Source organism: Larus michahellis, chromosome 4 (genome assembly GCF_964199755.1).
Source record: "Larus michahellis chromosome 4, bLarMic1.1, whole genome shotgun sequence".
Taxonomy (NCBI): Eukaryota; Metazoa; Chordata; class Aves; order Charadriiformes; family Laridae; genus Larus; species Larus michahellis.
The window spans coordinates 57,519,586-57,534,356 of record NC_133899.1 but is presented as its reverse complement, the minus strand read 5'-3'; the positions used below and the strand labels follow the sequence as shown (position 1 = coordinate 57,534,356).

At 38.2% G+C, this 14,771-nt stretch overlaps 1 protein-coding gene across 4 annotated transcripts in view; it reads left to right on the top strand.

The window, feature by feature from the left end:
• Window positions 1-14,771, top strand: part of CDIN1 (CDAN1 interacting nuclease 1) — a 126,761-nt gene extending 111,990 nt beyond the window's left edge. For 2 of the 4 annotated variants that reach the window (XM_074585028.1, XM_074585030.1), the window contains exons 11-12: window positions 11,844-11,994; window positions 12,856-14,771. In XM_074585028.1, coding sequence (XP_074441129.1) covers window positions 11,844-11,979 — 136 coding nt within the window. In that variant the 3' untranslated portion in view covers window positions 11,980-11,994; window positions 12,856-14,771. Of the gene's footprint in view, window positions 1-11,843; window positions 11,995-12,788 lie in introns of all 4 variants that reach the window. The other 2 variants (XM_074585027.1, XM_074585029.1) reach the window with 1 other exon arrangement.

Below are 14,771 nucleotides of genomic sequence, written 5' to 3'. Positions count from 1 at the left end.
TGTGTTTGTATTGGCATATAGTGGTATGTCATATCTACGGTGTGCTGGTCTGTTGTGCACAGGCCTACCTCTAAGTCAATTCAGTTATTTAAAACTATGTGTAAAAGTTATCTCAAGTGCAGAAATACTAATTTGTAAAAAACATGATGCCTCAAAGGTGCAGTAAGAGATTTTCAAATCTTTGGCAAAAGTCAGGGGCTGGTATGGAGATATCCTAGAAGTAGGAGGAAATAGTTCAAATTGCCTAAATGATCACTGACTGTTTAATTTAATGAGGTGCAGTTGTTCTCCCTTCTTGCTTATTTACTGACTCCAATTTTCAATTTTCTCCTTTTTTTTCTTTTTTTCTTTTGGGTTTGGTTCTTTTTTTTTTTTTTCTTTTTTTTTTTTTTCCTGCCTTCCGGCTAACAACGACCTAGCTTGACCAGACAGGGAACCCCTCCCACTATTGCAAGAGTGCTACAAACTCAGGGGACTGACAGGAAAAATATCTTAATATCTTTTACTGTCTATATTGGGCTCCATTACTCAGTTCAAGTTGAAGGTGTCATTCCCATCTTCAACGTATTCAGTGATCTGTGCTCAGGTTGGAGCAGATGGAAACCTTATGTCAGCACCTCTCCTTAAGCTGCATTATGGCTGTTCATGACAAGTGGCTTTGTGTGAGAGACGGCTTTCTTGGGAGGTTCCTGTAAGAGTACAGCAACCGTGGAATTCAGGAGCCGTTTTTAACCTCTGTCCTTCGTTACGTTTTGACCGTATGGCGTGCTTTGGCATTGCAATCACATACACAGAGAGAACACCAGAAAATAAGCACTTTACAACGTGAATAAGAAACAAAAAACTCCTCGCGGTTTTTGGCTGACAAGGGAAAAGGGCAAGACAGCTGCTCACAACAGATACTCATCACTTAATGTACTTTGAGCTTTTAGGCAATGTAAGAACCAAAAACCAAGAAGGTAACTGTGCCGGTGGAGGTTAGCCAAGTCTCAGAAAGGTTGGTAAAGCTGGTTGGTGTTCGGCTGTTAGTGACATTCCAAGCTGCTTACTTGCAAGCTTAATTTATCTTTAGAGGGAAAAACTGTATTTCATTATTTTTCTTCTTGTTGCTTTTCTTTCCTTTCCGTTTTGCTTTTGTCTTAAAGGGAGCAGGGCTGAATAGGATTATCAGCTCGATACCTTATTTTTTTGATTTCATTTAAAAAGAGGTGGCTGGTGCTATCTTTGATGCCCTTAGAAGACTGCCAGACAGCAATGTTCTTGTATAAAATATGCTGCATATAAAATAAAACTGAGTAAGAGAAACAGTTAAGGCAAAAAGATTATTTCTTACTAGAAGTTTTATGCTTAATGGATTTTTTTCTTCTTTGGTGTTTTATTAAACTTTTAAAAATATTTAACATAAAAAACATTTAACTTTAAAAATATTTAACTGGTTAATAGGTGTCTATTAACCAGACACCTAAACCAGCAAAACCTGAGAAAAATCATCGTATCACACATAATGTTAATACTGTAGCATTTTGCATGGGGTTTATTAATGACTTACCCACTGATGACATTAGACTCCCATTTTCAATACAGCAGTTTTTACAGTGTCTTCCAATTGAATAGTACAGGTGTGTATATTGTACTGACCTTTTGGAAAAAAACCCCTATAGTCACTCTCAGTTTGTTTTGGATTTGTCTAAAAGGGTGTTGCTATATTTAACACTGAGACCTTGTGGCTATTGGGATAATAACCTTCATACCATCTTTGGGAACAGCTAACATATAAATGCCATATATAGAGTAAGTGACTTGACACAAGATCAATCTAGCAATTGCATGGCAAAGATTAAAAAAAAAAGAAACCAACCCATAGGCATACGGAGTCCAACTTGTCTTCCACTATTTTCAACATATTCTTATATGAGGGAAAACATTCATACTAATGTGATTTCATTGTGTTGCAGACTTCTTGCTCGGTTCTCATCAGACATGGATTGTAATATGTCACTGGCTATCTTGACACAGCTATCTCTGCTGTTGCTTTTAAATCTTCACATTTTCCTCTGATTCTTCCTCTCCCTCTTTCTAGGCTCCCTTACACAGCAATGTACATTTGTATTTCTTCCTTTTGAACAGAATTCTGTACCTTAACAGTGAGCCCAGAAAGGTTCATTGCACAGTAAGCAAAGAAAGTTGAAATGAAATTGTTTCTAGTGTTGGTATGTACTAAGAAAGAACAAATAACTTGTAAATAAATCTAAATAGCGTTATGAATTTTTCAGAAGGTGCCATGCGGTAGAGCTGTGTTTGGCTGATAGATACAAATAAAGTGTGAAGTGTGTTGTGTGTGTGTGTATAAAGTGAAGGAGACAGAAGGCAAAAAGCTGTTCCTTGTGGAAAAGGGAAGTAGATTTCTTTGCACATCCCCAGTTATGCACTTATTTGATCTAATAATTAATGTAACAATCCTATAAATTGCCTTGATGGTCTCCTAAAATCACTAGAACAGTCTTCACCTAAAACCATGTGAAATGTTCTTGTGGTCATCTGAGAGACTGGATATTATGCAAGTGATACAAGTTGCTATTTAAGACTTACATGTCTTAGGACGCGCTCTTTTTCCAAATAACATCTAAAAATTAAGTTATTTTCAAAAGCAAAGTGGGGCAGGGCCAACATGAACTGTACAGGTACTGGGTGTACGTATCAACTGGGAGACAAGCTGAAGAGCCCCAGGCATTAGACCGAAGTGATAGATGGGTAATGAAAAGAGTGAATGCCAGGCACAGTTACAGTTTGCCAGCGAATTCCAAAGGCAGCAACAACATTCCAGGTGGGAGGAGGTGTTTGCTTCCCTTCTGGGCGGGCGTCAGGTGCCACAGTAACAGGCAGCAGGCATAGTCCTTTCTTTTTCATCTGTTCCCTGCTTAATATGGATAGGTGACTTGCACTTTGAGAGACAGTAAATTTAAGTACAGCATCACACATAAAATATTTCTGCCTGTCAATTACGCACAATAGTGTGTTTGGCAGTTAACCGCTAAGCAACATTGTGTGAAGATACTCACTGTGATTTACTATCCGGTCTTGGACTAATTCTCTGATCTGGGAAGTTGGAAGCACAAACGAGCTGTCCTCCATTTGTTAATTCATCTGTTACGTTGTTTGTTTTATTGTATATTTGTGTATAAGGATTTGGAGGTACAGAATTGTCTAATAATTCATTCAAAATGTCTTGACGTAGCTTTAACGCCGGCTCCAAGATATATACTCAGCAAATGCCAAACGCACAGGTATACAGTGCATTTATTTATCAACATTTCAGCTATCAAAATTTGCTGAACAACTTTTCCGCTTAGTTTGGTTTTATTTTACAATAATTATTAAGCAGAAATCAGTTGCTGTGAGAGCAGTTCTGCCTCCTCTGTTAAATGCACTTTTGGCATATCCTGTCACTCTGGCAAGCGCTGTCACCAGATACACAGCTGCACAGAAAGAAAGGATTGCCGCAAACTATGAGGCGCTCACAGATTTTTCAGATATCATCTTGCGCTGGCCTTAGGATGGCCTGTTACTTCCAGCCCTAAAAATAAACAACGATTAATCACCCAATGGCAACAGGAGTTGACCAGCGCTTATGGCTGCCTGGACCTCAATCTCACCGTGCTCAAAAGCTTTTCTCATGGTTTCTGTCACCCGGCGTAAGAGGTGGTTTGCAGCCAGGCATTCCTTTGGGAGGACTGCTGTGAGTTTAACAAAATGTTTGAAATAACCTCAGCAACTCCTCTCAACACTGATCCGCAGCTTCAAACGTGCAGAATCAAACAATAGCGGCCTTGCATCGACAGTCCCTGGAGAGCGAACTCATGGCATAAGGTTTTCTCAGGGAAACCGAGTAACAAGCAAGTACCTCGGGAAGCGCCGTTCTCTGCCTGGGTTTAATCAGAAAACGTTGCTTCCAGCAACAATATATGGAATAATTCTGTAATGCAAACAGCCACCTTTTCTCCCTGCCTTTTCAAAGGGTAGCAACATTCTTGCAGTGTCTTAACTGGTAAATGCAAGTGGCACGACTTAAATAGAAGTAGCGCGGCTTTAGTAAACTAGCCGTCAGGTTGCATGTTGCAGGATGGAAGAGTATGGCTGCTTTGAACTGTAACACACTGATGCACTCGTAGAGGTGCAGTAAAACAGTGTGCTAACCCTGAATTATAAAATAAAAAACATGTAGATGCAAGAGCTAATACAGAATGTTAGACAGTCTCCATCAGAAAGGAATTTATGAAACTTCCGAAAAGGAAGATGTAGAAGCTTTCTCATATTGCGCATTTCAGATTGAGATTTTTTGGTTGAGCTTCTTCTAGTTATGCCCATCGTCCAGGGTGCCTGAATTCACTTTGCCCTGTATTGAGGTGGTCATATTCCAGGGAAACTTGGACCTATCTCCAAATTACCAAGTCAGGTACCTGGAACACTGTCAATTATCTCTCTCAGATGGGTACTGGAACTAACTTCCCAGGCAGGTAAAATGCCTTGTTTTCCAAAATGCATACCCAAGTGATCTCCACTAAAGCCAGAGACACCTTTGGCCATAATTTCCATGAAACGGTCCAGCAGTATAAGGATTAACAATTTCTTTTCTAAAATGTTTATGTGAGTACCGTGTTAATTTTCAGTACGTCAGCCCAGTCCTGCAGTGCAGGCAGTCTCTCTTTACAACACAAAACCTTACGGTCTGGCGTGCAAAGCATCTACCTGCTCTTGAAAATGCTGAGACTGAAAAAGAAAATGTTTTACCTTAAGCACGCACGGCCACTTTGAGAGATGAACATCTGGAATACTATTAATAAACAACAAAATAATATGTTTCAGTAGAAGTTAGGGCATGAACCAACAAAACTTGAGAAATTCAAAGTTCACTCAAGGCTCTCTTGTCTTAATGACAAGCTGCCTTAAGCCAGTCTGTGTTTTCTTTCTCACTCACTGCATCAGTCTTCACTTAGAAAGCCTTGATCCTTGTAAATCAGTGTAACCTTAATGTTATTTAATCATAGCTTTTAAAAGTTAATTTCCATGAGAACTACATTTTAAAAAACCCTAACTTGTCATTGAGGATTATAAAAATCCTTTATTTGCCTGGAGAACAGTACTCAGATCTGAATGAATAAGTGTAAGTGAATAATGTGTTTCGACAGTTTGTTTATTAAAAATGTATTATGCAGCTAAAATTTATATTGTATTTATAATATTTTAATGACAGTGACTTGCACACTTTTTGGTGCATTCTATTAATACGCATTTAAAAATTGTGCTGTGCAAAATCCTAAAATATTTTAAACGGTCTCTTATATCCACATAAATATCACTTGATTTGTTTTTATTTCTCCAAATGCCAAAAGCAATTAAATCATATTATAAGCCTGATGAAATGCTGCTATTTGATTGATGCCTTAACAGTCTCATTGCAGAGATAAAAAGACAGCTAGTATTAGTAAAAAATAAAGCTCATTAAGATTTAATCATATCCAAGGGAGGCGTGACTATAGAGACAGAGGCCTGATATTAGTTTCCATCCACCTTTTTTTCACCTGACAACTCCAGCTTCCACATCAACTGCGTATAGCGTCAATATCTGGCATTCACAGGAATGCCTACCTTGCTCAGCCCAAAAGAAATTCCCACTTCTCAGTGAAAACCTTCTTAGAAACGGCAGTCTCGTAGATTATTAGCAGTCTTTAATTTTTTTCCTTGTCTTTAGTAAAAATAAGACTTTCCCCAGCTACTGTGGTAACATCAAAGCTTAAAGCAGATTAGGTTTTGCTTGCTTAATTTTACCTTAAGCAGCATAAACTGGATGCCTGGATCCTTGAGACATAATATGCTGGTAACTTCTCTGTGTGAGGCTTGATATAGGGCTTGCTAGCTCCATGGACAAGTTTCCTATTATCTTTAAAAGTATGCGATCAGAACTTGTTAAACTTTTTCTTGAGCCACGTTTGAAAGCAAATATATTTTTGTGCAGTTGCCACTGCAGGAAGACAATATTAAGTGTCTTAAGGGAGTTGGGCCCAAAAATATTGTAGCCTTCCGAGTTACAGGTTAAGGATCACATTTTTAAAGCAAAAAGTATTCAGTTAATTGATTTTACTAAGTATTGGATATTTTTTTTCTTTTTTTCGACCAGATTTGGTGAAGTCGAAGAAATAAGGTGTAATGCCTTGAAGATATCTTTTATTTAAATCAGTGTGCATGTGTCACTGGATCACAAAAATGCGTGGAGGAGTTCAAAAGTGACAGGGATAATAAAACCCCACGGTTATCTCTGACTTGCATTCAGAGTTTTTAAAATGCACTGTCTTTATGTGCAAGTACCTTTATTTGTTTTTAAAGGTCTATATAAATGAACAGTAGCAGAAATACTTCTTATAAAATATTCGGAACGAGGCTTGTGGTAGCTGCTTAAATGGAAAATTTCTTGCTAATCAAAGTCAGTTTCTGACCAGTGGCTATTAAATGTTTGCCAAGATATATAACGCTGTGTCATCAGCAGTAATAAACTGGTCTAGACGTAAGGAAGTTGGCTGACTGATGCCAATTGACCTTACTTGAAAATGTGGTCTGAAGTTGTTGCCTACTAGCCTAGCTCTGCAAATATCTAAATTCCCCCCGCTGACACAAATGAGACTTTTACAAATACTCTAAAATAACGTTGTGGATCCTTAAACAGTAAACTTATTAGGTATTATAGGGGGGTTCAATTATTATATCTTCAAGGTTTATTAGTACCACAAGTAAAACCAGTTTACTCACAACCGTGATTCTCAAGCACCACGTTAAATTGACTCAGAATGTAATAATATGTTTGTGAATTTCTGTAATTCCCTTTTCCCAGGAAATAAGTTGTGATGTACAAGTGGCAATACTCTAATTTGCTTGATGTGTAAAAAGAAAAAAGGAAACAAAGGCAGCTTTTTAGCTGCCACTGTTGATGATCTGACATTAAAAAGTGGGGGACCAGAACGCAGTCCTTTGAAGACACATTCAGATGTGACCTTCGTAATTAAAATCACCAGCCAGGTAGACTGTTGTGCTTTCATATAATGTGAATGCTCATCTGAATGTGTTTGATAAAATATTTGCTTAAATACATGCATATTAGAAATAATAATTCATATGCCAGCATTTCATTATCAGAGTCACTTGGAATTAAAATTATTTACATTATGCTGAGGCGCATACAACCCATCTATAACAAATAGACTAAGAATAAATAAAGTGAACATTTATTTAAGAACAATTGCAAGATGTTTTACATTTCTGCTCAGTATCGAGCAGTGTGTTGAAAATGCATTTTTCATAAAACCACATGCAAGGCTTTTTGATGGTGAAAAAATCCACTCACAACAGCCACATGTCTAGGCAAATCCTTAGAAGCTAGGATGGACCCCACACAGACATTCCAGAAGAAAAGACATTACTAGAAAGTAGTTTCTCTTGAAGTGAAGTAGAATATGTGTGAGCCTACTAGGCCACTTTGATAAATAAATAAAAGTCTTTTTTCTTTTCTAGCACAAAACTAGTTCAACTGGAGGGCAAGTTAAACGCAGATTCACTTTTTACTTGGGTTTTTTTTTCCCTTTTTTTTCTTAAGCGATCCCTTGGCTTATACAAAGATGCAATTATTATTTTTTTTTTTTTTAAGAAAAAGAACCATTTGGCTTTGGGTTATCTCAGTTTACCTTCCTGGCTTTTCAGCATATCTCCGTGAAACTCCTTTCCAAGAACAAAGCCCAGTGTCCCAAGATTATCGATGTACAAATCTGTACTCCTTTAACTATGGGTTTCTTTCAAGATCGGTGTCATTAAACCAGTATAAAAGATCCTCTGAACACTCCTAAAGTAGCGCAAAGCTGACTTATTTAGAGTAGTATGCTCAGACATAAGTTTTATCTAAAGCACTGTTGAGCCTGTAACTATATTTAACTACAACTATATTTTACTATCTCCAGCATCTATCTCAAGTGCTTCAGTTCATTCTTTGAAAGACACCGTCTGCTGCCCTGAAGACTAATTTTAGTCTTCCATATCAAGCCTAAATTAGGTCTAAACCAGTCCATGGGCTTTTGTAATCCTGCTCTCTTCTTGCCATGCCATGGGGTCATCCGCGTCTTCCCTCCCTTTTGGCAATTCTGGAGCTCTGACCCCGCTCTAAAGTGCAGCTGGGCTGGCTTTGGCTGCCTTGTAGTCACAGCTTCTACCGTCAAAACTAGACAATGACTAGATCAGGACGTATGTAATGGCAACTACATATATATTGGTTGATCTTTATGTAAACCGATGCAACCTGCGTGGGCAATTTTCACTTGCTATGTTTATTACGTTCTGAAGGAAGCTTACCTCTATATTTCCTGTTTATTGTGTTTTTACTGCGTGGAATTAACCAGCCTTAGTTACTTAGATTTCTTTTCAGCTTTAAAAAGAAACGCCATATAAAAATGAAGTTCTAAAAGTAATCATTTCACTGGAATAGGTAGAACTACAGGTTTTTTATAACTTTTGGACGATTTCCTTCACACCTGAGCTTTATAGGGTAAGCTTAGCTTACCCTAAGCTTTTTTTTTCCTCCCTAAAAACAGGGGAGGAAAAATACAAGTTAAGCACATTTTTAGGGATTTATACAATTTTTCTGAGCAAGAACAAAATCCGTAGGAGTCCATAGTTTGTACATTCTAAGCTTGATTTTCATTTTATGCTTAAAACTTTCTCCAGTGTGTCTTTCATATGAAATGGGACAACCTGGCCTATAATGCATACCGTATCTGTATCGTTTTTGAACCATTTGGTACATTTAACATTTCTTCTCCTCCTCAGAGCTACTAAATGAGCCCCACTTTCCATAGCAATACTAGGTGAGCATTCTGTCATTTTAATTTATTATCCTGTGTAAACCAGGGTTAGTCACTAACTTGTTAAATGTTATGATTGATGCAGAAATAAATTTGTAGCTTTACTTTGGAATTCACGGCGCCGAGTTTCGTTCTTCATGGTGTCATATCTGCACTTTGGAATGAGTCGAATTAAAAAGGATAATTCTTACTTCTAGGTTACACTTCCCTACCTCATCCCCTTACACAAAAAGGTTAAGTGTCTTTTCAAATTAAGGCAGCAGTAATTAACCAGTGGCATTGTTTGTGATTTGCCAACTCTGGGCGTTAATGAGAGAGAAATTAGCACTTAGCAGCAGGAGTTCCTGATAGTCAGTGGCAAATGCTTAATGTGCCAGCAAGTTAATTTTGGTCTTAAGTACTGTACTTAAGTGTTTCGAAACAAAAGCGTGGTATGTTTTTTATGTGAGCATAAATATGGGCTGTGTGATATAGAGCTATAATAGAAGGAATGACACAAAATAGTGGAAAAAAAGTGCGACCTAGGCAGCACAGGGCACATAGTTTTGCTGTAATAACATAGTCAAAAGCAGGATTGGTGCATGTTTTCATGCTAAAGATGTACTTGCTCCTGCAATTAACAGTATGCAGATGTTCTTGTACATAAATTTTATCATCAAATTTGACATTTCTGAACATAATCTTTTTAGCACAAAATATTCCTGAAAACCTGTGCTTGAGCTGTGGTGATTTGCTAGAAAGACGTAAATTAGCCCTTTGAGAAGTCTCGAAGTACTAATTTTATTAAGAATTGCAGTTTCAAAAAAATAAGTTAACAAATCACTTAAGCGCAGTGCCCCATGCGTTTTATGGTGGACAGGGGATTCAGACTGCCACGCAGAGCAAAATGAGCCCTTCAAAACTTGGGCTGAGCAGCTGCTCATTAGCACCAAGACTTTACCTGGCAAAGGCACTTGTAGTGAGTAAGTACTTGTGTACATTTCGTAGCTTCTGCCTGGCATAAAATAGCCCATTAGAAATGTAAGGTCTGCTCCCTGTCTTCTGGGGATTTTTGCTTTTAAAATAACCGCGGTCAGTACATAAGTACATCTCCACACAATTAACCCTTTTCTGTGCTTCGTTGATGTGAGAACAGATACGTAACTCAGGTGAAATAACAAAAGTAAGGCCCATCCTGTATCAGCAAATCACTGCCTCTCACCGGAGGCAGTGAGCGTTAGTCCTTGGCCTCACTTACCATTTGAGCCTCGTTAGGTCAGCTGGCCTCCGTGGCACACCTCGGCCCCACATGAACTTAAGCAAAGGAAAATGGAGAGAAGCCCTCAGAGACGGTAGAGGCTGAAGTTGTTGGCCAGCCAGAGAGAACTCAGGAATTGGGGCAGGCAGCATCGTCCTTCCCTATGAGCCACTTTTTACTCTTTGCTTTATTCAGTGCTACACAGGTTTGAATCTGTTAGCTGGTATAGCTGGATTTGTCAGAGTTTTAACTTTTCCACTTTCAAATATCATCTTTTCAGTTGCAAAAGGCGCATCTGCCAATGTTGCCTCGGCTATGCTGAGCAGTAATTTACTTGGCCACTAAACTGCGGCCACTTCTAGGTTGACAAGTAGTAGCCAGAAACCAACATGTTACAACGCTATGCAGCAGTTTTGGGCAAAAGAGTACCGTATCTAATTCAAACTGCAGGAGGAAGCCACAGGGGTTTCTTCTTCCTTTGATGCCTGTTCCATTACATGAGCACATCGAATAGAGTTTTCCCTCCATTGTTGGAAAGAAACCACCCTAATGAAGCCAGTCTGGCACTACCCACGGTTTTGAGTGCTTGTATTGTCTGCTAAGTGGACATTTAGGTTACCGTGCATCCCCCCTACACACACACGCATTTTTATTATAATTAAACATTAACAAAAATTGGCTACCATATTGGTTGAGTCCTGAGCACGGCTCTGCATATAAACCATTACATGACATTCTATTGAACTTTTTCTTGTACAGACGGTATCTAACAGCTCATCCTGCACTGTTGGTTTTGGCAAGTTCACTACAGCATATAATAAATCAAGGAAAGAAAAAGCTTTTTGGCCTCATGTTGTACAGACTGCTGTAATGTTAGACTACAGAAAGCAGTTCTGTTTTTAGACATCCTTTTACTAACCCAACATTCATAATTTATGATTTCACTGTAAAATTCCTGCAACACTACACCAAAAGTAGTGCTGCCCTTTAATTAAGTGCTCTCAGTAGGAAAAACGTGAAACTGATGTGCAAAACATATCGCAGTACACAGTGATTGATAGTGATTACTTCTTTATGAACCCAGCCTGAAGGTCTGAACTTCCTGATGGGTAAAATAGTCCATGGGGCTACTTCCTGAGATTGCCTAGTGGGGATCAGTCAGCGTTAGCAATATCTGAGGAATTCCTGAGGCACATTTCAGAGACGTTACAGCAGAAACTTTCTGTTTCTTTCTGAATTGGGCTTTGCCTTAATAATTACCCGAATAATAGCTCGTTGCAGAGATTATATTTTAAAGATTCGTTGTTATCTTCATGGTGTTATAATTTGGATGAACTGTGACTTCCATAAACCCCTGTATTTTTAATGCCTGCATGTCCCAATCTGAAAAAGCAGAGAGCATGGCAAGAGAGACTTCTGTATGTATCAAAATTAGTAGATGTTACTAGTATTTAAGGCATAGGTCTTTTTTTACTGATACGTGCAGGGTATTTAAAGCAAAAAGCAAAACTCTAATTGTTTGAGTCTCTAAACAGCATTTTTATTCATGGAATCAGATATTAATGACATATATCAATTCCGCATTGAGTGAAATTTGAAAATTAAATGGAAGTCAAATTTTGCAGTGAAATTAACAGATTTACTTGTGTTGGAGTCGCAGAGGTGGCGAAGTTCAGTCACTTAAGTTCATTTTCCTTTTTGCTTGATAGATTTGGCCCTGGATTGGTCATCTACTGGTATGGATTTATTGAAGAGCTGGACTGCCATCGTGAACGTGGTATCCTGCTAAAAGACTGCTTTCCTACTGACATTGTGACTCTGCGACACAGCATGGCTCAACGCTGATGTTGGGAGGAAGAGGTAAATCCGGAAGCAATTTTACTTTCCTGCAGTGTAAACTAATGGCAGCATCTGCCCTGAACTTCAGCTGAACTCCTGCTGCCTGCCCTTATGCTACTGCCTCTTTACACAAACATATCAAGAGTTTCTGTTTTGCTTCAGACCTCTGTTGTGATCAGCCAAAAGAGACAGACACAACCCACTCGTTATCAGCATTTCTGTCTCTGTCAAACAGCTAGTTTCTAGATACTCATAATCTTTCTTCCTTCCGGATGGCTTCTTCTAGCATTCTAAACAAAGACAAAAATGCAGAGGCTGAAAGGTGCAACTTTCAGTTCTCATCCCTCTTACGGAGTCGCCTTTAAAAATAAGTGGCTTTTTTATGGTTTCACTCACAAGTTTATTCAGCGCTAGTGATCTGGCTGGAACACCGATGCTGATGTGGGAAGTTGGTAAAGACTGTTATTCTGGGGCTTAAAACAATATAATGCAGAGCTCATAAAGCCCAAGTGGTAAGACAGGATCCTGTAGTTTCTGTCTGTTACGGTAAATAGCCAGATTTTGAGAGAATAATTGTATATGTGTTTTGTCACTGTCTGATTGCTAAAATCAACAATGGAGTCCCAAGTTAACAATTACAAAATAGATAATCTAAGTTAGGGCATTTTTTTGGGGGGGAGGGGAAGTGAAGAGCAAGGATTTATTTTATCTTTATGAGCCTGTGAAGTTTGGGGGTTAGTTTTGTGGGTTTTTAAATAAGTAGTTTAATGACTCAAAAATAACTTGTGTTTTGTCTTCTCTTCCCCACCCCCCAGGGAATCTATACCTAGGAATTTTTCTCTTAACTGACTTTAAGGAAGGAATCTGTCTTGACCCCTGTAGGTACTATAACATGCAATTTTCTGGCGTACTGAAGTCCGAAAGAACAATGCGCAGGAGCTCTCTGTGGGTTACTTCTGAAGATTATAATTCTGATGTTCAAGAAGGGGAGTGAAAAGAAGATAGAACTGTGCTTCACGCTGGATCAGTTCCACAAGACAAATAAAGCACGCGAATGGGCATAAGTTTTGTGCGTATTTATGTATTTTTGTAAGAAAGAGCATTGTTTTTCTCTTGCTGGAACCACCGAGATCAGAGGTCTATTGCGGTGGGTGTCAGCCCTCCTTGAAGTTTTGAGGAGCTCAGTCTCATTCTGTTTCCATCTCATCGCCACTCGGAGGGGCAGTATTGGGCCTCAGGTTTGTGCTTTCAGTTAGAAGTTTCTTAACAGTTGCAGCTTATTGGACTTGACGCTCTTTAATAATCTTTTCTTTGCTAACTTGCATTCAGGAAAGGACTAAATATTTTAAAAAGTCAATCAGAGTTGTTCATATATGCTCACCACTTTCAGAGAAGTTAAGCAGAGGTACGGATTCTGTTGTAGAGTTAAAGGTGTGATAACAGTCTCCCTAAAGCACAAGTTGATAACCTCTTCCATAAGGAAAGGCTCTTTAAAGCATTACCATCCATATTCATCATCTTTTTCAGCTGAGGTGATACTTTGTGCGCCTGTGTGATTTCAAAAATCACATGCAGACTTTTTACAGTCTTGCCTTGAGTTAAAAGAAAGGGTATTAATCCTGGTCGGTTTTTTTTCAGCTATAGTTTTCAGATGCATACCCAGTATTTTTATTTTTGAATTTTTAGTTCTTTCTTTAACACCTTTTGGTTAGTTTGAAATAGGAGTTTATCATTTTGACTAATCTTTAATTTTCAGGAAAAAAAATATCTTTAGTCTTGCTAGAACTCTGTCCCCAGCTGCAGAAATAAGCCGGTATAGCTCCACTACGGTGAGTTATTGTTGCATAGAGATTATTTTCTTGGGTTCGAATGTGTTGTAGTGGAAAGATTTATTTTTTAAGAAATATTCAAACACCTGTAACTCATTTATGTTCAACTATTTAAGGTATTATGCTTAGCTTATTTTACCCGACCAGCTTTAAGCATCTGCCCGTAAAGATACACAGAAGCAATCTGTGAAGTGTACCTGCCTGATGCTACACAGGAGCTGCATTGAGGGTGTTGCTGCCCCTGGGACTTTTAACTGCGGTTTAGGTTAGTGGAATGTGTGAAATCAAGAAGAGGATAAAAAAAGAAGAAATAAATGAACATTATCGTAGCAGAAAATTCAGAAGGAATGGTTGTCTGAGTGAAATGGGTTTTAAGGGCAAACTAAATTTGTTTTAGCTAGTGCATATGCTTCCTGTTGTATGAAATCATTTAAATCAGCTCTTACATGATGCACTAATGCTGCTTTTTTCTTTTTGAATAAATTAAATTTATCTGCACAGATGTTGAAAATTCTGCTCAACCTCCATCAAAGCTTTGCTTTATTTGTTTTTACATTAAACAAATTTATGTGGGGACACACAGATAAATCAGGTTAGGCTTGTATTTGTTTATTTATTCCTCTACCTAATGCTGTGACATAACAGGTTGGAAAGCAGTACAGCTGTCTTTAATCAAAGCTTTGACCTCATCTTTATATATTGTCCCCTTTAAAAATCTTTGTATTAGAATGAAGATGAAATAAGCCACAAAAGTGTACATACTGTACTAATTTCATTACAGGCTATTGAACGAGCTTTGCCACCGTGAAAATTATGCTCTCTCACTATTTTAAATGCTGAAAGCAAACACTGAAAAAAATTAAGACTACTTTGATATTCCTACTTGTATCTCGCAAAAAAACCATCATTTGTGTATTTTCTCTATCGGATGTAAAGATCAACCTTAATATTAAAGAGGAGAGACTACTG